This window comes from Topomyia yanbarensis, chromosome 3 (genome assembly GCF_030247195.1).
Source record: "Topomyia yanbarensis strain Yona2022 chromosome 3, ASM3024719v1, whole genome shotgun sequence".
NCBI classification, from domain to species: domain Eukaryota; kingdom Metazoa; phylum Arthropoda; class Insecta; order Diptera; family Culicidae; genus Topomyia; species Topomyia yanbarensis.
In genome coordinates this window covers 65,190,612-65,216,051 of record NC_080672.1, presented here as the reverse complement: position 1 = coordinate 65,216,051, position 25,440 = coordinate 65,190,612, and the positions used below count along the sequence as shown (strand labels likewise).

The 25,440-nt window shown below is 38.6% G+C and overlaps 1 protein-coding gene across 3 annotated transcripts in view; it reads left to right on the top strand.

Annotated features, from left to right (window-relative positions):
• LOC131691329 (potassium voltage-gated channel subfamily KQT member 1-like) overlaps positions 1-25,440 on the top strand; it is a 523,220-nt gene that overhangs the window by 358,338 nt on the left and 139,442 nt on the right. For all 3 annotated transcript variants that reach the window (XM_058977632.1, XM_058977630.1, XM_058977631.1), the window contains exon 3: positions 23,399-23,616. In XM_058977632.1, coding sequence (XP_058833615.1) covers positions 23,399-23,616 — 218 coding nt within the window. The remainder of the gene's footprint in view (positions 1-23,398; positions 23,617-25,440) is intronic.

Below are 25,440 nucleotides of genomic sequence, written 5' to 3'. Positions count from 1 at the left end.
AAATGTTGTGTGATAGGGTATCCCTAACAAAATCAGTTTTTTCGTTATAACTTTTTAAATAATTTTTTTTCCGTCAATAGCGTCTTCACAAAACTTTTAGAGCTTATTGAGACGAATATTATTTATATAGACATATTTGAGATAGCTCATTTAGTTCAAAAGTTATGAGCATTTTTAGCAAAAAACACAACCTTTTCAAATGTTGATATCTTAAAATGGAGCAAGTGAAATTGATCTCTTCTTTTTGCATTCGAAAGATCACAATTGATAGTATGTTTTATAAAAAAAATCTCAGAGGTCATTTTTGTTTAACTCATTTTATTTTAATTTGAATATTGAGAATATTACTACTTTTTGTAGCATTAAAAGTAAAACGGTCAGTGTAACCTAGCAACTATTTTGAAAATAAGATCAGATATTTAAACAAAATCTCAAATAAAACTGCCCAAGTGTGGCAAAGGGCCCACTGAGTTGTTATTTCTCATGTAGTCGTGTATCAATCCATCTGAACAGCGGAGAACGTAGTGTGATGTTTGGTTAGCCATCCTAGTCACACATATTTTAATTTGCAGTATCAACTTTGTTAGCTATTTTCGGAAAATTTATGAATAAAAGAAATGAAAGATGATAAAATCGAAAAACAGATAGGTATTCTAAAGTTAATCATTCATAAACTTAGAACGGAAAGCTAGAGCTAGGCAGGATCATATGGGCATGATCGAAAGGAAATGTTAAGAATCGGTGGTCGATGACGACGTTTTGAGAAGGAAACACCTAAGTGGCGTGTTGGAAAGACGACAAATCGTTAAAGAAAAGATCGAGCCTTCGAATTAATGAGCCATTACCCAGTGGAGGCAATTCCAATGATGGCACCGCGACAAGAAAAGTTTTTGATGAATAGAGTTTGTGAGATCACGGGTTTGAATGCAGGTTTATTGGAACGATTAGGTATCATTCTCGCCGTTATCAATAGCAAAGCAAAAATAAACTCCCAAGTTTTTGCAGGCTATTTGGAAGCAACGAGAATGATTTACGATCACGAGTACGATTGGTTCCTCTATCTCCAACCCTTCATAAACTTTTGGTACTTGGTTCGTCTATCGTCAAGCATGCTTTTCTTCCTGTTGGTAGCGTAAATATGTTCCATGTTGATGTCCGAATCTTTTTCAAAAACGAAAATATCAAAAAACCAACACAATACTCTTGTTCAACATTAATTTTTACGTAAGAAACAACTCACTTGATGTTTTTTACGTTGATTAAATGTAATGTACTGAGGACGAAAGACAATTCGTTTCCGCAGAACAACACGCGAAAACATAAACGACGTCGTAACTAATACAGCTGCTTCACGGCAACAGCCGAAATGATAGTCGTCAACGATGCTCTCTACCGTGTGTCTAATTCACGCGACACGAGCTACCTCTGCAACAACATTGCAAAGATACTGCCCTATACTTATTGTATACCCGTACTTGTTTGACCCCATTCTACTCTATGTATTACTATGGTTTTCTCGAAACTTGCGGATAGACTTATTCCTCGTTTCTAAAGCCTTTTCACTGAGGCATTAGAAACGAGGAATAAGTCTGTCGGTAAGTTTCGAGAAAACCATTCAAGAAAATTTAGCAGCGTTGCCAATATTAAAGATGTATTAAAAAAAATTGCTGCTTACTTCGGACCCTATGATCTTGTTGAAAAATAGGTCAAATAATGTTCAAGATTTCTAGATCTTCCGGATGCTACCCGGATCTTGATTACTCGTGACAAATTAACAGCATACATGGGCCTTTCGCCGCACTTAAGCAGGGTGCTGGGAAGGTTTTCCGATTCCCAAATGGATTCTACCAAGGCTGTGACTAAAATAATAATTCAGCGGACTCTTCGCCACATTATGACGTAGTGCTGGAAAGGTTTTCTGCGGCTCATGCGGAACGAAATACATCGGAAACAACTCAACGGGCCCTTCGCCACACTCGAGAGGTTTTATTTGAGATGTTGTTTATCTATCTGATCTTATTTTAAAAATAGTTGCTAGGTTACACTGACCGTTTTACTTTTGATGCTACAAATAGTAGTAATATTCTCAATATTCAAACTAAAATAAAATGAGTTAAACAAAAATGACCTCTGAGATTTTTTCATAAAATATACAATTGTGATCTTTCGAATGCAAAAAGAAGAAATCAATTTCACTTGCTCCATTTTAAGATATCAACATTTGAAAAGGTTGTGTTTTTTGCTAAAAATGCTCATAACTTTTGAACTAAATAAGCTATCTCAAATATGTCTATATAAATAATATTCGTCTCAATAAGCTCTAAAAGTTTTGTGAAGACGCTATTGACGGAAAAAAATTATTTAAAAAAACTGATTTTGTTAGGGATACCCTATCACACAAAATTATAATAGCTGTAAAATTAAAACCATTAAAGTTACAAATACGACGTCCTCAGCAAAGTTGCTTGAAAAAGGTTGTACTACAATTTTGCGGAACACTTAATTATTCTATCTCTTCTTATTTCGAAAATAATTTTCAGATCGTACAAACAATAAGGACCACCCTAATGTCACCCATCTCAAAAGATACCCACATTAACACAGATTATTTGTTCCGAAGACATTAAATCTCTAGAACCAGTAGTTTAGTCACAAATGTTTTTGTCATCCTAAATTCTGGATTCGGACCACTGTGCGCTTTGCAGTTGCAGAACAACAACACCTCCGCCTGAGCTATCCGCAGCTTGACCCCGTTCATCCAGTTCTCGATCGCGTCTATTGTCTCCGTCACTGACACAAGTGTCACTCATCATCGTTAGTGACAAGACGTCTGCGAAACCACGATTTTCACTTTCTTGGGCAGCCGCAGCGTCAAGACCCCATCGTACATTCCGTTCGAAAGAATTGGACTGAGAATGGAGACTCGAGGAACGCCCACGGTGACTTGCATTCACTTCTGCCCTTCGTTCGTCTCAAACAGCAACGCTCTGCTCTGGAAGTAGCTCTTCAGTATCTGACATAGATGGTCGAAAACCTTCATTCTGCGCAGCGCTACGACGATGATTTCCCAGCTGGTCCGTTTAAATTCATACTTCACATCTACCGGGGGCTTTCTTTGATTTCAGTCGCTTCGATGCTTCTGCACGCTCATCGTTATTCACTTGCCGATCCTCAACGAATTTCTTCAGCTTACCTGGGCACATTTCGGCTGGAGTCGACGATCCCTCCATTTTCGTCATCACGACTCCGTACGCATCGCTCTAGGGATTGGCGTTTATGTCTCGGCACAGTTCCTTGTGGCAATCTGATTTGCTAAGTTTGATCTCCAATTTTAAAGCGGCCCTAGCTTCCCGAAACGCCGCCTTGCGCTCCTCTTTATTTGACTACGGTACTGCTCTCTGAGCCCACCTTTCGGCTGCCGTCCATTGTGGCTCCAGTTTTGCATGGCATTGCGGCATCACAAGCCGTCACAATCCTTCTTGTTAGATCAACCGCATTCACGTTCTTGGTCGCAACGAAGAGGTCTTTGTTCAAATCTTTTGTCTTCCACTTTCGCTCGCCAGTCATCCTTCTCCATGCTGCCGCAGAGTTCCGTTGGCCGATACGGTAGCGAATCACTTGGTGGTCGCCATGGGCATACTTTTGGTAAATTCTCCAAACCCTGTTCGCGTCAGTGAAGAACTGCAGAATGTGACGTCGATATCTCTTCGAAATGTACTATCTTTCATTTCACAATCGCACGTCCAACCTCGCTAGAGCTTCCTGCAGGATACATCCTCTCGTGTTGGTAACTTTGTCAGCAGTGGTTACCGGTAGACGAATCATCGCTGTCTGTGTTCCTCCATACCCCTTCTTTATCAGAATCGTCATGTGCACTTCGCCCAGTTTGCACTGCGCGTCTAGTGCACATCTCTGTTCGTCTACCGCCGTGACACGGCTTCTCTCTAGTAACTTCTGATGAGCCGAAGGTTTTTCTTTCCTCTTTTGCTCCACAGTTCTCTCCTCCTTCCACTTTTACTGTTTCCTTTGTTTCTCCTTCCGACCTACAACGGTACTCCAGTTTTCTCCCTGTTGAGTTGCGTTCTTCTCTTCGCCAGTGAGAACGTTCTCGCGTGCCTGCCCAAGAGCTCGTCTGGTCTTCCATCTACTGGCGAAGATCTTGCTCTCTTTGGAGTCATAGAAGCTTGCATAACACCGCCGGCTGCTTCTCTTCCTCCTACTCTCGCTGAAAACCTTCAGCTACTGCGGACGTCACCAAAACACCTCTGTCGAACGGATTCGCCGCGTCTACTCCATATGTGTAAGTTTCGTGTTTCTCCTTCATTTTATTGGGTTCCAACTCAGGACCGCTATCTCCACTCGTTGTACGTAGTCACCTCTTGTGACCCCATAGTTATCTATGCAATCAGAAAGGTGATGCTAGGTTTGACATTATCCTTCATGGGAAGTAGCGTTCAGGTGTACGTAGTCGCCTCTTGTGACCCCATAGTTATCTATGCAATCAGAAAGGTGATGCTAGGTTTGACATTATCCTTTATGGGAAGTAGCGTTCAGACCCGAGCGGCGAACAATTGGGACTGGTCCTATTGGTGACTAGTTTTGAGAATACCTGGACACATGCCAAGATTTAAGCGGGACAGAGAGAGCCCACTCTCCATTTGAGGTCACTTTATCCTACCTTACTGAGGGACCATGCCTGCAAGCCCAAAGTCGCCATCAAATTCGTAATGCGTGTCCTGTCCATTGACGTTCGCCATTACCAGTATGTCGCAATTAGGATGTTACTAGCGTTGATCCTTATGTGCATGTTGCCACTCCGATTAGGCTAGGATAAATTGATCTTTTTTTTCATAAAACGTTTATTTGACAGGGCATTTGCAAAAGCTTTTTTACGCCGGCGTTTTTTTTACATAACATGTTACAAAAGTTCTTAAGAACATCACGTTATAATAAAAATTCACTTTCTAATGCTAACACTGAGGATAATCATCATTTTGAATATTTTTATTTATACTCTATTTTCTGGAATTTCATTGTAAACCTATTGATAGTTTTTCTTTGTTTATTTTTTTTTCTTTATTTATATCATTTTATCTAACTTAACTAACTGCGAAGAAATCTAAATTGTTTGTGGGTAACAAGGGAAAAAACTAGAAACGTTGCGGGGATAATTATATTTGAATATTTATTATTTTCAGGAAATGATAAATATGGCCCATGTACGTAATATCTCGTAAAGCGAGGATTTCACGAACAGGAACATAGGGTGGTTTTCTTCTGGCTCGTAAGGACTCTATTAATTGGGATCTGGCTTCACGATATTCAGTGCAAGACCAAACAACATGTTCAATGTCTTCGTAACCCTCTCCGCAAGCACATTAATTACCTTCTGCGATCCCAATACGGCGGAGATGCGCATTCAACGTATAATGGTTGGACATGAGCCTTGACATCACACGAATGAAGTTTCGACTTACATCTAACCCTTTGAACCATGCCTTCAGGGATAATTCAGTGCAATCACCGCACAGTGGTTTAAAACGCGAAAAACGTGATCGTTTTGAATAACTTCGAAATGGTTAGTTATAGTGATATACTATCTTCGGAAGAATTTATGACAATGAGACGCCCCATCTTTATAAGTCAAAAGTTTGATGATTAATCCTCCTATAAGTGAGATTCAAAATTTATTTCTCATATAATTTAAGATATCAAATTGGTGTATTCTGCAAAGTTGTAGTAAATTCCTCTACAAGAAACTTTACTGAAGGTGGTAATAGTCTATCTTTAATAGTCTTTGAGATATTGAGCATTATTAGAGGAAATACCGAAAAATCAATTTTTTTATTATAACTTCTTTCCAAGATTTTATGGAAGTTCAAAATGTTCTACAAAACTATCACAATTGAATAAATACAAAATTTCGGTGAAGGAAGCAACTTAATATGTTGAGCAGATTCTGAGATATTCACGATTTTTATTCGAAAAATGGCCTACTTTGCACTCAAATAATTCATGAACGGGCAAAAACGGGCAGACCACTCTATATGTATTTGAAAGTATAAGAAAGATGCTGCAAGATTGTGTATGAATCACTTGTATCCGGTTGTATCCATGGCTCTGGTAGCTGGATTTAAAGAATATCATTTGTTAGTCTAAAATATTGATACGAAACATATTCGGTAAAGCTGTTGAGATAAAGTGGTGGTACCTTCGGCAAAGTGTCGGGGAATATTCTTCTTAGAAACATTGCCGAAGAAACCAGTTTGCCACCTTTACTAGTTTCTTAGATATGGTGCAATATTTATGAAAAGCCTACTAAAAGCGATTCATTCGGTAATCGTGCATGCTTTGATTACTTGTTTAGCATTGTCACTGTATAGCGTTACGTCAGTTGTTGTTTATTGGATCGAATGATTTGTATTTGCAGTAATCGCGATGGTGGTCAATAAACAAATTTTTAAAAGGCTTTCTTTCATATAACAATACAAATTCAACTGTCAAGTCGTTCATAGCAAACGTAAACGGTTTGCTTATATTAATGTTCCAAGCCCTGGTACTACATTCTATTATGGAACTTGACCTTCTGTGTTGACAAACTTTGCAACCGATTTCAGTGCTAATACACAACCTACTTATACTTAAAATCGTTTCTTGTTAGGATTCGACTATATGGCTCATAAGACAACACATTACTCTCTGTACCACCGAACAATGCACTGTTGCGTTGCGTTGCGTTGCGTTGCGTTGTGACGATGATTTTGGCGGATTGCACACTGACTTCATCATGTTTGACTGCTGATTATCTAATAAGAGTTGCTTAGGAAGTGGTAAGTAGGAATTCATACCAATCCGACCCATATTAAAACCTCAACAGCATGATAGCCATCATTGCCGGCCGCCCCCATCTCCATCGTTCACGGGGAAGGATAAAGGATAAGGTAGACAGGAAGTGTTGATGCTCCACCTACTTAACGGAAGGACGACGATTCATCAGACTCTTCCATAGGTGTCGCGGAGTTGGTGGTTTGGAAGGGTATCAGGTCTAGGATTCGCTCCAAGCAAACGATGCGACCTGTAAAGCATATTTTATTAGGTAGTTGTTTAGTTAGTCTTCGAGTGCACGATCACTCGAAAAAGAGATGATCTTGTTTAGTTTTTGGTTATTTTTAAACTCTGGGCAGCCGGCTACCGAGAGTATACTATGTTCCCTAAACAAAAACAATTTGAACTCCACACAGCCGATCGTGGGAGTATTGCCTGGAAAAGCTAATCTTATCTGCGTAATGGGCCGGATCACTATTTATTGCAACAGTATTTGGACAGAACTCGCTACTTCTTCTCTACGATATATTTATTGGCTTGAAAACTACCAAGTGACAGCATATTATACTGGCAAAAATAGCGCGAGATGTTATAAATCAAGGAAAGTATTTCTTATTTTCCATATCGGATTGTTTGTGGAATACAAGTATACGAGCGATAATACCGAACACTGAAGGGAAATATAAAGGATTGTTAATCTGATGCACGGGCTTGTTAGCAATAACGGAGCTTTAAATTAGGTTCATAAAAACAGACGCGGCGAATTTTCAATACGTATTGAGCCGTGTTCATAGATACTAGTCAGATTAGTCGTATTGGGGCTAATTTCCGATCAACTATTCATTTTTACGGCAATGTTTTCTCGACTAGATCTGTTCGCACCCTCTCATTCTGTTCGCACCCTCTCATTCTGCGGTCTAAGGACCAAATGTCATCAATAGACTTAGAATCGCGTGGAGGCATGAGATAGGAAACTTGTAAGAATTTTGCTATCCCACCGTTTGACTACCAGAATGGATGGGAGAACAGTAATACTAGCAAATACCGACTACCATAAGAGCGGTGCAAATTTGAACGAGTGACGTAGAGTACTGCACTGAAAAAAGGACCAGGAGTGCGATTTTACGAAGTTTTAGCTTCCGATGGCCCTACATTTTCTGACAAAGTGAAGTTCTTGAATGTTGAGATTTTTATTACTGTTTAGAAAAGCAAAAGTATCATAAAGCTAGTGTCAGGCCTTCATGAGACCTCAAGAAGTCACTTTTGGAGGTATTCGTAAATGTAGATTTGTCGGTAGACGGTTCCAAATATAATAGAAAAATACCTAATTTAACACAACTACAGATCACTTGCAACATAAAAAGCTTTTTGTGAAATTCGACAGCTCCATCTTAGGCCAATTCAATAAATTTCCTGCATGAAAGTTTCCATTTTTTAAAAACGGTTTTTAAGCCAAAGCTTTGGAAGTTAAACCTTGGCGTGGAAGTGCCGGTATATTAATATATTCTGTTACTTAGTGTAGAATTAGATTTCGTCATTTACGGCTAATATACAACCGCCAGAAGAAACTTAAAACGTTGGTACACAATCAAGAAAGGCGAATCAGAAAAGGTATATGTCAGTGATTCACTAAATACAGACTGGAAAGAGGGTAATATGGAAAACCTTAAGGTCCGCCCAGATTAAGTCTTCGGTACGGAACAAAACCTCGGCCTAGGAACTCCTAGCATGTTGTTAGTCGCCTCTTACGACATGGGAGCAGTTCCCAGAGGTTCTATTCTTGGTTGAAATAGTGCAAAAAGATTTCAGCCCGCCGGACACCACACGGCTTCTGTACCACCGAACAATGCACTGTATCTAAAAACCAGTCAAGACAGAAAGCTGCTGTCTTCGACAATGTCTCTTGTGAGAACATTCCACATAGAATGCCGAACATAGTCCCACTCTTCAGTTCACCGAATATGTAACGCTATACAGTGACAATGCTAAACAAGTAATCAAAGCATGCGCGATTACCGAATGAATCGCTTTTATTAGGCTTTCCATAAATATTGCACCATATCTAAGAAACTAGTAAAGGTGGCAAACTGGTGTCTTCGGCATTGTTTCTAAGAAGAATATTCCCCGACACTTTTCCAAAGGTACCACCACTTTATCTCAACAGCTTTACCGAATATGTTTCGTATCAATATTTTAGACTAATAAATGATATTCTTTAAATCCAGCTACCAGAGCCATGGATACAACCGGATACAAGTGATTCATACACAATCTTGCAGCATCTTTCTTATACTTTCAAATACACATAGAGTGGTCTGCCCGTTTTTGCCCGTTCATGAATTATTTGAGTGCAAAGTAGGCCATTTTTCGAATAAAAATCGTGAATATCTCAGAATCTGCTCAACATATTAAGTTGCTTCCTTCACCGAAATTTTGTATTTCATCAATTGTGATAGTTTTGTAGAACATTTTGAACTTCTAAAAAATCTTGGAAAGAAGTTATAATGAAAAAATTGATTTTTTCGGTATTTCCTCTAATAATGCTTTATGTCTCAAAGACTATTAAAGATAGACAGTAAAGTTTCTTGTAGAAGAATTTACTACAACTTTGCAGAATTTGCTATCTCTAATTATATGAGAAATAAATTTTGAATCTCACTTATAGGAGGATTAATCATCAAACTTTTGACTTATAAACATGGAGCGTCTCATTGTCATAAATTCTTCCGAAGATAGTAAATCGCTATAACTAACCATTTCAAAGTTATTCAAAACAATCACGTTTTTCGCGTTTTGGACCACTGTGCACCGTCCCAGAAATTGATCTATGGTCTTTGATAAGATCTTAGCAGAAGCGACACAGACTCGCTTCGTTGGAGTTGCTAGTTTTTTGAAGTTTTGGCAGTGCCCAATGCTGACCAAACCCTACCACATCCTAGCAAGACTACCCATTTCACAGTAGGACAGGTGGAGGGGCGGGGGGGGGGGGGGTCTACGGGACTAACTTCGAGTCACAGTAGATATCAAACCTATATTAAGGACAGCTTCAACGATCCGTTTGTCTTCGCCGCCACCTCCGTTCGCAGTCAGAACAAATATTCGAGTAGTCACAACTCGAAAAGATTTCACTTATTTCCTTCATTTCGCTGAAATTCTAACTCTTTATTCGCTTTTGTCCTGTGTTAATTGCCACATATACACTTACACGGAATAAACATCCGTCGGAATCAATCGAGAAACGTCACCCTCGCAAAAAACCGATCCTTAAATAGGGTACCCAAGATGAATCAATCGTATAAACTTCAACCACACCGCTTGAAAATCGCTTTGAACTTTGCTTTCCATAAACTTTGGATGCTGCTTTCTACCGAAAACATACTAAACTTCGCGAAATTCCGCATGAACTAACGGATATCATCACCAACCAATCTGCAGCGATGCCAGTTTTACAATTTAATTCAGACAGAATATGAATGACAAAAACTCAAATTGGTACATAAGTGGCCCGGAATTGGGCCGATTCGAAAAATAGCAGGGCTGATTCCGAGCTTGTGTACTGCAATATCCGAATGCTATATTTGGTTATTTCCTCTGGCAAGCAGATTACGAGCGTTATATAAAGGGTGTCCTACATCAAATTGCATCACGGAAAAAACGCTGTAGAAAATTAGCTAGTGGGCCGATTTTTTTCAAACTTTCAGACAATAAAATATAACCCATTAGTAAGCTTTTGGCATATTTATTTCATTCAACTTCAAAATTCACTTTAAGGAGGAATTCTGGAAAAACCGTTATTACCCAAACACGGTGCATAGCAACCAACGAAAGATGCAACTTTTTTCTTTTGTTTACTATCAATGGCTGCGCTGAGCAATTGACGGTTCCTCCAGAATTTTCCCCCAAAGTGAATTTTGACAGTTGGCTTTAGAGCCCTAATCACTCCACTCATTAGGATCTGTACCACATCGGGCTGCAGTTTGTTCTGTGCGGAAACCCACTTTTTCTTCATGTCTTCTTCAGATTTGACCTCCTTGGGATGCTTCCGTAGTGCCTGCTTCTTAACTGCCCAGTATTTTTCGATGGGCTTTGGTTCCGTTGCTTTGGGGGAGTAGGGGGAATCATGTGACCCCCTTTGTTTTCCTATCACTCCAGCACAACATTTGAATAGCGGTACGAAGCTAGAACCGGTCAGAAGATCGTATGGCCCACGTGTTGCATCAACAGAGGAAGCCGACGCTGATATATACACTCCTTGGGATAGATCTCCCCCGTTTACAGTTCCAATAGTCACGAACGGCGCACTTATTTTGTCACATGAGCAGATCGCTTGCCAAATCATGTATTTATTGTCAAAGTTTCGGCTTTCTTATTTCCTCCGGAACATCAAACTTGTACTGGGCGATGAAAAACAGCAGCCCCGGAAGCTAGCGGGAGTTCGTCTTGACGTAAGTCTCATCATCTATGATAAGACTAAGAGTCTTCGTCAGTATCTGAGTGGACAGTAAATAGATTCCTGCTCCGAGCAACTTTTTGGGTATCATTTGGGTCCTAGAACAACTACGCAAATTCTTAGCTCGATATGTGGAATTATAGTTTTACGCCCACTGCTGAAAGTTTACATGGGATTCCGTATGGGAAAGTTGACTTTCACAAAATAGCTCCCCCGGGAGTCGCCCATTGCCTCTTAAAAATAAATCATTATGTGTTTTGCCTTCCTCAATACAAAGGTATTGCAATTGCTCTGAAAACCGACTTTTTAATGGAGGCCCGGAGGGCCGAGTGACATATGCCATTTGATTCAGCTCGACGAGTTCGGCACATATTTGTGTGTGTATGTATGGGTGTGTGTATGTATGTGTGTGTATGCGCGTATGTGTGTGTACGCGAACACAATCTCACTCACTTTTCTCAGAGATGGCTAACCGATTTTGACAAACTTAGTCCCAAATGAAATGTGCAACGTTCCCATAGGCTGCTATTGAATTTCTTATGGATCCGACTTCCAGTTCCGGAATTACAGGGTGATGAGTGCGATTACGTAGAAAATGTCGATTTGAATAAATTCGGAAATGAATGTATAATGGTGAAAATTTTTCCAATATGTGACCACAACTGTTTCGATTTGTAGTATTAGGTCACTAACAGCCATTCAAAGTCTCTTTGGTCATATTGGCCATATCGGAAGCCCCGGCGGAAGTATCCAAATTCAGAATAACAGTCATGGCTAGACCGAATCAACCAAACTTAGTCTCAAATGAAAGATGTTGCGTCCCCGTAAATGGCTATTAAATTTTATCCCGAACCGACTTCCGGTTCTGGAGTTACGGGTTGTAGCGTGCGATCACATAGCAAATTGTGATTCAAACCGATACTCCGATGAAAGCAAAAAAGGTAAACATTTCGCTAAAATGTCTCTCAAACAACTTAAATTTGCAGTTCTAGGTCACCGACGGCCAAACAAACTTTCGTTGACTACATTGACCACCATAGACGGTTCCGGAAGTGCCCGGGAAAAGCGCCCATCTTTCAAAACTAGCAAACTCATATCAGTTACTCGGAAATGGTTGGGCCGATTTTCATTAACTTAGTCCCAAATGATAGCTATATTATCTCCACAGATGTCTATAAAATTTCGCACGGATCGCTTATATGGTTCCGGAACTATTGACTGAACCGTCCGGTCACATATTAAATTCCTATATAAGCCGGAACTCAAAATTTTTTTCAAAAGGGGGACCCCATGAAATTTTAGAAATCGAATTCGTATTTTTGATGCCAAACATCTTTAAAATGCATGAAACGTCGAGATTTTAGCTTATCACGATTTTTTTTTATAAAAATCGACTTTTTGGGACTTTGCCGATTTCGCACCTTTTTCAGTTCAATATTACCGTGGCTATTTTTTTCTTTTACAAAATTTTAGAACTCGAATAATGATTTCTTTTCTTGTATATAGTTGTCATGTCAAGTATAATAATAAAATGTAATATATGCATTTGAAAGCTTTTAATGAATATAAACAACTTAAATATTCCTCTACTTTCTACTTCTGCCGCAGTCAGACGTACAATCGAGCCAAGTGAACAACAGGCATCTCGATCTAGTGTGCATTGTCTCGAGAACAAAGGAAATATCGGATTATTCTTGTCATCATGAGTAAAGTTGACGAAAAGGCTCTACTCCGACCCAACGCAGCGGTCGTTGACTTTAAATTTTGTTTAAAACGACCGAGTTTTAGTGAAGTGGAATACCTTCTGAAGGTAAAAATGCAACATAGGCTTGCGGAAGTCTTGTATCTTCAGTATCATCATCTTCGCAATGTAGTGTTAATATCATTCAATACGTTAGCACAAGCCGAGCGTTTTGTTTTGAAGAACAACTAAAAAAACCCGTGGTTGAAAGTGACAACGTTGGAATTAAGATTCCCGTATACATTGAGAATGATTATATAGATGTAAGGTTATATGACCTATCACCTCGTACCCCTCCTAAGCCAATTGCAAAATGCATGTCACAATACGGAGAAGTAGAATCCGTTACACCTGATACTTAGAGAAACTTCTTCCCGGGTACTCCTAACGGCGTTTTTGTAGTGAGGATACGGATTGAAAGGCCTATACCTACTTGGCAATAAAATTCAATACTCACGGAACTACAATTATGCAAACTACGCTATGCACCCATGAGGGGCAAACTCCTACGTACAAGTATTGTAATCAGACAGCTCATCATGGACAACCTTGCGCGGAAGATTCAGAGGAAAATGCATCTTAACCGATTGCCAACTCATCTACGGCAAACCAACCTAAAACAGAGTTTTCAATACCAATGCCTGAACCACAAACGGTGGCCAAATTTGTGGCAGCTGTTCAGACCATAATGACAACCACAAAAGAATCATCCAGCACCCCAAAAGCAACTGTAAGCAACATCGGCAACAAATGCAGTAACAAAGACGACGGATTTACACTGATCAACAATAAGTCCAAGAAGCAAGGGAGAACAACTGATCCCGGACACCAAGCCAGCTTCGACCGCGACGTGAAAAACAAGAGAGAATTAAATGACCCCCCTGACGCTGTTTGCCAACAGACCTCGCGAAAAAAGGTTTCCGCTCGCAATAAAAAGTTGCGCGCACGAGATCCAATTAATTAATTCTTGTTTGTATTTTTATTTTTACATGTATTGTAAACGTATAAAAGATCCACGACTCCGTTAAGCTACCGCTATGAGCCGTGTCAAATAAACGAATTAAAAAAAAACTTAAATATTCTCATGTTCATGATTGAGAAAGGCACAATTGCACCGCTAGGTGGATTAAAACAAGTTTTTTATAGGAAATTTAACAAAGAAACAAAGTCTCAAGAACCATGAACCGATCTGAGGCTTGTGGAAAAAGATATTAAGCAGAAGCCGATTGATACTCTGGCGATTGATAAAATATTCATTTTTTATTTGCTGTTGGTTGTCCAATTATATGAAATTTCGTTTCGACCTTCTCTTAATGTGTCTAAATATATCTGAACTGTTTGGCCACTTCACAAGCGTTTTGAGAGACCAATTGAAGCTTCTTTTTTACTTAATAAGAGAACCTACTTTATTCCTTGTTAATTCTACATACTACAATTCATCCTGCATTATACCAACAATGAGATAGAAGTATAGTTCAGGATATGCTAAATAACTTTGCCGAAATCCTTTGGTATAAGAATGTCTCTAAAACAAGTTATAGCTGTTCAAAGTTCGATAGATCGAATTAAATACCAAAAATCATTTTTGCCAATACTGCGGGTGTACCAATGATATTTCATATAGCATACCAAAATAACATAATATATTTTAGAACTACCACCTTGGGTTATTTGGATGAATTATTCAAAAGTCTTAGCTCAATTTCATGGGCATAGATAGTAGAACCAAAGGACGTAGTGAGGGAGGGCGATGCTTTACTATATAGAAATTCGAAGTGAAATAACATTAGGATTAGTGATAATGGTTCAAATCAAAATCCTTTTATCAACCACTAACTATTGTTAGTCGAAATATGCTGCTGACTATAAGATCACTTTCAGAAAAAGTCGAAATCGAAATAATCGCGTTGAGGTAGCGTGTTTTCAAGAGCTGCAATTTCAGTTCTAGTTCTCAGATCGCCAAGAAAATTTGAATAAACGCTATTAATGATAGGGTAAGGTGGGGCTAATCTGACGTAGTAAATAGTTTTGGCTGCAAAATTCTCATTTTACATCGGATCAAGTCATGTTTTATATAACAAATTAAAGGTTAAACTTCTGGGCAACCTTCCAGGTATAGCATTTTATTCGTATCTTTAGAAAATTTAGAGATACAATCGTTTTACGAAAAAGTTCATTTTTGCTGTTTTCAAAAATGGTAAGGTAAATCCGACCGCCTATGTTTTTGATTTATTTAGTACAGATATTACCCAAATTTTATGGTTGTTCAATGATCAATCGATGAATGTTATGTCATTGAATTGTAACATGAAGAAAATGGGATTCAATGTCAATATTGGAATGTCAAAATCACGAGCAGCAGCACGTAAAAATATTCCCATTTGCATCGGAGCAATTGCTCGACGAATACTATATTCATCACATTTTTGTGTTTTTCATTTGCAATTATGAACCGTTGTGCACTTTGTAGGACTTAAATCAAAGAATTTAAATCTACTTGCATTTTTTATGCAATCACTTTAACAATCAGAAATATCTTGAAGTCAATGATGCACAAAAATCAAATCAAAAGTTGTAAATATACACTTATTGTCGTTTGACCATTATGATTATTTTCGATGCTCTACACGACAACATTGATATTAGTTCGCGTAGTGCTTCCGATTTTCGATAACAGAAGGGGGTCGGGTTTACCCAACGGTCGGATTTGCCCCACCTTACCCTATGTACTTCAAATATGCGCGATATGTTTTTTCTCATTTTTTGGGCCTGCACATATATAGTCCCTAAAAGGAAATTCAGTTTTTCCATACATAATGCATTGAATGAAGAACCTAAATATTTTATTCACAAAGCATTAGTATTATGTGGAATGTTGGCCTATTTGAGAGGGCATTTTTTTTGTTTTACTTTTATTTTGATTTGACTTTCAACATTTTTCGCAATGATGTTGCCCCATGCTTAATATCCGAAGATATTGATTTGAGCGCTTCTATGAGGCCTACCACTGTACCATTTAGTATGTGTTATCAAAAACATCGCGAAAAATCATGTTGTAAATGTTCTCAATCGTTATAATATCCAAAGAGAGAAATATCTCATCACATCGATTTTCCCATACGAAATCCCATGTATACTTTATACCCTGGGCGCAAAAATGTAGTTTCACCGATCGAGATTAGAATTTACACAGTAATTCTAGGTCCCAAATGGAACCTAGGAAGTTGATCGGAGCAAACTTTTGTTTTTTTCCGTGTAATCGTGTCCCACTCTAGTGTACAATTTCCAGGTCCGTGACTTTCCCACCGTATTCTGCCGTTCGTCACGATTTAGAGTTTTCTGCACTTGGTACGTAGGCAGTCCCGAAAAATTTGGACAGATTCAACTTTTTGGCCACATCCCTGACCAAGGGATTGGGATTCCGTTTAAACGCTTTCACAACACACTTGTCATCCTGATCACTAATAGAATATCTATTCTGACCGCATTTCTCCTTCCGTTCGGTGCTCAGAGTTTAGTAGTAACATTTAATCACACGACTCACCGTTGACTGCACGATTCCGAGTTGTTTTCCGGTGTCCCGATAGAGAATTGAGGATTCTTCTAATGCTTGCGCAAAAACAATTCGTGACGTTACTTTTCGAACGACACCATTTTCACCAATTTTCGAAAAAATGACAGCGATAGAAATACAGTTTGGGGACGGGCATAGCGTAGTTGGTAAATCGATTGCCTTGTACGCAGCTACCCTGGGTTCGATTCCCAACCCCGCATATTGGATTGGAGATTTTTCCTTAAGAGATTTTTCTAACCCGCAAAGGCGAAGGTTAAAACCTCTATAATCGAAATAACAAATACAGTGTAAACAACACACTCTAAACTACTTCTATCCAAATTTTCAATAGAAAACAGCCAATGTTTTTTCCGTGACGCAATTATTGGACAGATTGGTATGGTGATGATGGAATATTTCTTATAAAATCAAGCCAAGCATATTTTCCACCTGATTTATCATAAAAAAACTGCTATCGTTGAACACCAACTCTATCGGATCTGCAACCTGTTGACTATATTCCTCACATTATTCCACACAGGTACCAGGGCCTTCCCTTGCGGTTGACATTACACTGGCAAACTTGTCCGCCATCCCTATTCGCTCGCAGTGGCAACATCAGGCTGTAGGTAGAGAAAAAGTTCGTAATTTATTTACGCGTGCTTTCGCTTGTAACAATTTTGCAACGCCCGCAGCCAGCCGCTAGCCCTGTTCTGATGGTTCCGAGTGCTTGTTAGGCCACTTTATGGCACTCTACTTCACTGTAACCCTTAGCCCCGGCATCCATGGAGGGTCTCTTCAATTATAAACTCAAGTAGGGTTCGTAGATCCGGAAGAGGGGGGAAAAACTTTTCCTTCTTTTGTGATTGCTAAAGCTGAGCTTCGAAGTGAGGTGGTGAGGTAATAAGCCGATATCGACCCTATTAGAGAGGGTACCGTACTATTTCGATAATTATTTTGTTCTAAATCGATGGAATTCGTACACATTTCTAGTAATATTTTTGCCTCACTCATTCTTAGATCAGTAGAATCTGATCTGAAAATTATAAAGTACTCGTGATTGACGCAAAGAAAGCTGTAACCAATATTTTTCAAACGGGTAGAATGATAATAGGAATAGGGTGCAAATAGGCTTATTATCCTATCTACAGAAAATCTCTAAAAAACGAGCTCGGAAACTTTTACAACGCGAAGATGATACTTCAGAACCGGAATTTTATTTAATTAATCAATTAGGTGAAATGAATTTAGGAAAATCATCTTAAACCATTATAGTAATTACGATTACTATATTAAAATCAGATCAGACATTAATTCAAGGTCATAGCACGTACCGTTTATCATTGATTTGTCTGCCATTTGGTAGCAATTTCTGAATTTCTCTGGTGCTAATGATTGGAGATGTCATAAATCTTTTTCATATCGTGTTCAAATCGTGTAGACGAATTTTCGTTAGATCAAGGTTCATTTACAAGGGGATCTCAATTTTGACATTTTCATATTTCGTTTCGTCTTGTTGTATGTTATTCTTCGTTGAGAAGCTTTCTGCCTCGGCTAAGGAGTTCAACGTTATTAGTACTGCTTGTCTTGTATGATATGCCAGAAAAAAAGGTGGGCATGAAAGGATTAACTTTCCAAAATGGCTAATAAGACTTGTGAACAAACTTTTGTTTTACTGCATGGTATTACATGGTATCCCTTAATATGCGATAATTTTAACGGATAAAACAATTGCAATTACTTCTACACTTACGAAAACAGTCTTAAACGCATCATGAATTCTTGGCCAAGAAACTATTCATCCTCAAACAACCCAATGTAACTACGGAGGTCACATTACTATTGTTTATTCTGTCATTATTAAGAGAAACGCTACGCATATTTCTAGGCTCCAATTGTTTTCTTGTCTATTCAATTTCCGTTAAAAAATGTGTCATTTTTTGCCTTGAAGTAAAATGCGACATTGAATTCTACAAGATGACGACACGAATGAACTCATGGTGAATGAAGTTCATGTTTGGCAATTCTCGGTGGTTTGATCACTTTGTCAGTTGCGCGAGTGCGAGTGCAACGGGTGCTCATCTGCTACATTCAAACTCACGTAACTCCCATGTAAACAAACTACCGAGAATTGCCAAACGTTGTTCATCCGGCTCATTTGTGGGGTTATGTAGGTTGGTGTAAAACCTAATTCTGACTTCGTCTCTGTGATGCCAAATTATCGCATTTAACTCTTAATCTAATCACGTTTGTTCAACTATATGGGCTCCTTTGATCAATAGTGCCCAGGAGTCCCGAGAGGACTTAAGACGACCCTGATTGTTCTAAATCCATGTAAACAGTACACGCGAACTGTCAAAAATAAACACTCGAGTTCATTTGTGACGTCATCGAAAAATATTCAATTTGTTTGCACATCAATCGACATAACCTCACAAAATGGGCCTGATGAACTTTGTTTGACAATTCTCGGTGGTTTTTACATGGGGGTTACGTGAGTTCGAATGCAACAGATGAACACTTGTTGCCCTCGAACTCATGCAATTGAATACTTTACGGTGACGTCACAAATGAACTAAATGTTCTTTTTTGACAGTTCGCCTGTACTGTTAACATGCACTTGGAAAAATTCTTTACGATTTGCTTCGAGCAAATCTAGTCATCCACAAATTTTTCTAAGTCCATGTAAGCAGTACAATCGACTTCAAGAAAAGTGAGGTTAACTGTTTCAGTAAATAACCTAATTGACGAAATAAACAAAGGAGAATTTGGTTCTTTACTGACACAGTTAACCTCATTTTTCTTGACATTTCACTAGTACAGTTTACATAGACTTAGAAAAATTTTGTGGACGTCTAGATGCGGTCGAAGCACATCGCGAAGAAGTCCAAGTAAACATTACACGCAAACTGTCAAAAACACTCGCGTTCATTTGTGAACGCCAGCGTAAAATATGCAATTGTTAAGGGGGTCCTTCTATATAATTGTGCAAAAATACCCAATGTTTGATAATTTTTTTATGAAGGAGTAAAATGACTTAGACATCTAGACTATTCTGCAAAATGTTTATTAAGTTTTCATCTAGAAAATCAAAATTTTCGAGTCCAAAATGGCGGCTCCAGCAAAAAGTGTTTTGAAAACCGTCCTCAACTGAGGGCACGATACAGGTCGCAATTCGTCGTCTACAACCAGAAAACAAAAACGATGAACATTACATTCCATACAGGCGCCTCAAACTAAATAATATGAAAAAAAAATCGTTATCGAAACAAAATGGCGGCCACTTAAAAATAAAGTATCGTTTTTTTTCGCTTGATTTTCCCAACCTTGGCCGACTGTAAAAAAATCGTTTATGATCCAAATATTGTGATTTTGTACGTTACAGTGCCGGAAAATGTTGTTTTCTTTTAGGCGGACAAAACGCGAAGCTGATTGATTGAATGGTTCAGAAACGAGAATACGCACAGCTTCGAAAAAACTTCTTCCGAGAAAACGTGTGTCAAAGTTTGAAAACAGTCTTTCGTGTACTCGATCTATTTGTCTAAGAATATACGTTTCAAAGGTCAATAAACATGAATTTGAAGTTAGATTTGTTAGTTAGATTTGGATGATTCAAAATAGCAGATCCAATATGGCGAACTAAAAAAGTTAAATATTTATAAATTTGATTGAAACTTTGTATATATGGGTTTTTGGGGTCGCTGAACACGAATTTGAGTACAAAATTTTACACATTCGAAATGGCGGATATAATATGGCGGACTAAAAAAGTGACATTTATTAATGTCACTTTTTTAGTCAATGAAACTTTGAATATAAGGATATTTAGGATCGCTAAACACGAATTTGAGCTGAGATTTGAAAAATTTTAAATGTCGGAACCAATACCATACTGGCCAAGAAGTCTAGACCAACATTTGAAAAGGGCGTAAGTGCAAATGAGAGTCTCTCGAGCGCTTTTACCTTTACTGCTTAACTTTTAGCGAAGCCTGCATATTAATATTTATATCCCTTCCCTTCCCCCATACAAACGAAAAGCGACAGAGGTTACAGCGCCTCTATTGGAGGAAAGTAGGAAGCTTAGTGTAAAAGTGTATATGTGTGTGTACATCACTATGTGAAGTACCACCTTTACTCGCAAGTGGCATGGCTGATACTGTCTCCAGAGTCTGGACAGAGTTGCCAGTCTTCTTTATATGCAGTCTTCGCTTTTAGCATAATACGCTAGCCGAAAGCAAAGTCTTTCGTTATATACTGAGAAAATGTTGGGAAGTTTTATGATGGAGCCAAAATAATCGAAAGAGAAAGTAAACACAGAGAGGCTCTCATTTGCACTTACGCCCTTTTCACGTTTTGATCTAGAAGTGATTTTGAATAATGTTCAGGAAATTTGATTCATAACAAGTAGCTTCGAGAAGAATGGACAAAATTTTAAGATTAGATTCCAAACATTAAAATGATCAACTTACAATTATTCCGCCATTCCGGGTGCATACATGAGCCCTTCTTCTTCCTCAAACCATGGATTCTCCTGGATTCGCTGTTCTCGGTTAGCAATGATCGCTGCTCTTGCAGCGTTGCTTCAACGTTATTCAGCCTTCTAGATTCGATAGTTTTTTATGGTTTCAACATAGTTGTTGGCTGTCAGACCAACGGAAATTCCCAATGTGTTCATTACTTTCAGCACGCTAGACCAGCCCTCGTTGAACACATTGGCGGCACTACTGCCATCTATAGAATTAATGTGGATTACCAGAGCTACCTTCGGTCGGTATAATAACGTGTTTTAGAGAGCGCAGCGAATTTAGTTCTGAGCGTCTGTCGACGCTCAGGACATAGGTCTGTTCAAAGCCGTGTAGTGACAGAACTAATTCAAGGATAAAAAAAACACTTTACCAACATATTCAAGACATGTTCAACTTTCGATTCATGAAATTAAAAAAAATAAAATCTTTGAAAAAAAAATAGAAGAAGACCTCTTTAAACAAGAACTTCATTCATCGTGAGTTCATTCGTGTGTTCATCGAACTCAATTGAATACTTTACGCTGACGTCACAAATGAACTCAAGTGTTCATTTTTGACAGTTCGCTTGTACTGTTAACATGAACTTAGAAAATTCTTTGCGAATTGCTTCGAGCAAATCTAGTCCACAAAATTTTTCTAAGTATATGTAAAAAGTACAAGTGAACTGTCAAGAAAAGTGAGGCTAACTGTTTTCTTAAAGAACCTAATTGTAGTCACAAATGAACTCAAGTTTTCTTTAACAGTTCGCTTGTACTGCTTATTTGAATTAGATTCTTTACTGAAACAGTTAACCTCACTTTTCTTGACAGTTCGCTTGTACTATTTACATGGACTTAGAAACATTTGTGGACGACTAGATTCGCTCGAAGAAAATCGTATAGAATGTAAACAGTACAAGCGAAATGTCAAAAAATGAACACTCAGTTCATTTGTGACGTCGCCGTTAAGTATTTAATACTTTACGGTGACGTCACAAATGAACTCGAGTGTTAGTTTTTGACAGTTCGCTTGAACTGTTTACATGGACTTAGAATTTTTTTTGCGATTTGTTTCGAGCGAATCTAGTCGTACGCAATTTTTTCCAAAATCAATGTATACTAGTGAACTGTTAAGAGAAGTGAGGTTAAATGCGTCAGTAAAGAACCTAACATGTGTCTTAACTTTTCATCGGTTCCGAAAGCATTAGGTATAAAGTTACTTTACGCTTGTCCGGACATGCCACAGACTCAGGTGATTTGAATTTCAAATTCAAAAATATCCTGACTCCTGCGGTAGAAGACAAAAGGTTAAATTAGTCGGGAAACTCTAAGCTTGCTCATTCCATGATTTTCTAAACTTCTTCCTTCAACTCCTTGCTCTTCCTTGAGTACTATGGCTCCTAATATTGGAAAATTTACTTCACTTTCCAGTCCCTTGCCAATTAAATGCCGTTACAACAGTTACCTAATATGGAATTAGAAAAAATCTCTGTGTTTTTCTTCGAGCGAAGCGAATCACCGACAAATTTTTGCTAATTCATGTAAACAGTACTAGTCAAAAAAGTGAGAAAAACTGGATCAGTAAAGAACTTAATACAAGCTACAGAGAATTGTCAAAAGAAGATCATCCGGTTCATTTTGCTAGGTTATGATAGATTGATGTGAAATATTATTCGGCGTATTCTTTTGTTATTACACTATACATACTTCAACCAGTGAAATTTTTATGACATTATATAGCTTTGATCTTTATAATTGTAGTGTGAGTTTAACCGACTGCGAAGGTATATTAACTCTAAAGCCCTTACACAACGGAAACAAATCCGCTTATTCACCTATTCGAATAAAACACTTCCTCTCCTGTCGTGACCACTTCCTACGCTGAAAATTCTCAGTTGAAAACCAAAAAGCTCCACGCCTGCTTTACGTTAGACAGGAGATGGATGAGAGCCCACACCCTGTCATCGTCGATCACAGTAGGGCTTATGAAATGAATCATGTAATTTTAATTACATTTCTACGTGCTGCTTCACCAACTTCGGTAAAATTGAACCTTCCCACTGTGCGAAATAATAAGCGCACCGTCAGAAAAGTTCCCATCTGTAAATGAACAAAGGAAAGAATTGAAAATATAGAATATAGACCTCGCATCAGTTTCATCAGCATGGCTTTCGATAGTAATAAACCTGGAGCAGGAATCGATCTCCCGCCCATTTAGGGGAAATTACTTTCGGGTGGGAAATCAGCTCTATTGTACACCACTACCACAAATATTGTTGAGTTTGAACGATTGTAACGATTTTCCCCCATCTTGCCTCTTTTCAGGTTTATGCTCGTGCTGGTGTGTCTGATATTTAGCGTACTGTCGACGATAGACGAGTACAGTAAGTTCGCGAACGAGACCTTATTCTGGATGGAGATCTGCCTGGTGGTGTTCTTCGGCGTGGAATACCTGGTGCGGCTCTGGTCCGCCGGCTGTCGGTCCAAATATATGGGCTTCTGCGGCCGGTTGCGGTTCATCCGTAAGCCGATATGTATTATAGGTGAGTCTACGCGGATAATTCAGTGATGGCGGTCGGGATTGGCTGGGACCAGGCAAGAGCGAAAACTGTTGAAGCGAAACCCGTCGACTGTCGTTACTTATTTAGAGCTACTGTTTTATCGCGAATTTAATTCAAATTTTTCCGCTAACCATGACAGCTGGCTTCATTTTGCACTGCGGTAAACTTGTTTGGGCGTTCCGAGCTTTCGCCGGATAAAATTTCAACATTGCCATTTTACCACGAACCGGTAGGATTAATTTTCGAAAAGCTAATTTAAAATGCATTACACCATTCAACCACACACCCACACATAACCATTCACGAAAAATGGCTTCCTAACTTTCAGCGCAGTACGGTTGATTTAAACTGAACAGCTCATCCAATTAAATTGTGCTCGAAAAAATACGCGTTACGCTACCACAGGGTTATTATGGGTCAATAGACATAATCGAAAATGTCAGCCATGTTGGCAAGTTGTAAAAAAGAAAATGATTGCTTGTGTACTTTTTTCCAATTTATTTCATTTTTTTTTTCAAAATCATTCAAATATGTACTGCTAGTTCCATTACAAACTGAAGGTAGCAGAAAGTCAACGCAATGTTCAAACATGATTATATTTTTGCTCCGTTATGGTTGTCAGCATGAGCGTCAGCCTGGAAAGGCACACGTGGCACGAACCTATAGTATAGGTACGGGATAGGCCGGAAATGGACGATTAATCACACATTACACGGATGGAAGGAGTTTCATGCGTGCTTTGACTTCAAGTGAAAACGTGTATTACGAGCACTTAGAAATTCCTAATTTAGTTGTATTGTTTCGGAAAATATTATTACATTAGATTTAATTAAGCATAATAAATATAGGCAAGTAGCGATTTCTATTCTAATTACACTATTCAAAACAGTTTTAGATTTTATTATCAATTCTTCAAAATAGTAATCTTCCCTCCCCAAGGCTGAGGGGTTTTACGGTATTGCAAACATCATCAGGTATATTGCGTGCATCAGCGCTAAAGAACAACTGCTTTAAGATGGTTATTGCATTATGCCTCGATAGTGGTGCATCGAGGAGACCGAGAAGGCTTATGCGCCTTTTTTATGTTCTATGTTTCTTCTTACTCAGCACCTGCGCATACAAACACTCAACCACTGTTCTGTGCGCGGTGATGTAACCGACTGGCGGCTCGACGTGGATTGACTTTTGCTGTATGCCGTGTTTGCAAATATTGTTCCACAATTTGATGGCGGTATTCGTGGACGGGGCTCAGAGTGGGAGTCATTGTGTGTCCATTTATCAGTCGAATTCGTCATCGTGCATATACTAATTAAATTAATTTAATAATTAGATTAATTTAATAAATACATAAGTAGAAACCTATCAGTTGTCGCTTTGTAATAATCGTAGTTTTTCGTAGTAGTGTACAATTGTTATGTGCTAGTCGTATGTCTATCTATGTATGTGTTCGTCTGAGTATTTGTGACAGTAGGGTCAGTGAATGGATGCAGAACTGGCGTATATGATAGAATAGTGGCTAATACTTCTGATGATCAATCTGTGCATTTGTTCTATTCATTCGGGAAAGTCAGATTGGATAAATTAGGGCACAATGAATTTACCGACGCACGTGAGTCATCCATTCCCGGCCAGCATAGCATGATGAAAGTTTAACAGAATGCAATTGTCGTTAATGGTAAATATACAACATTTACAGCATTTAGACGAGTTTGATTGCATGTTGATGTGTTTTTTCTACTTCGCTAGTCTATTTCTTTAATACATCTATTAGTTTGCTTTTTTATTATTGATGTATACCAAAATAGT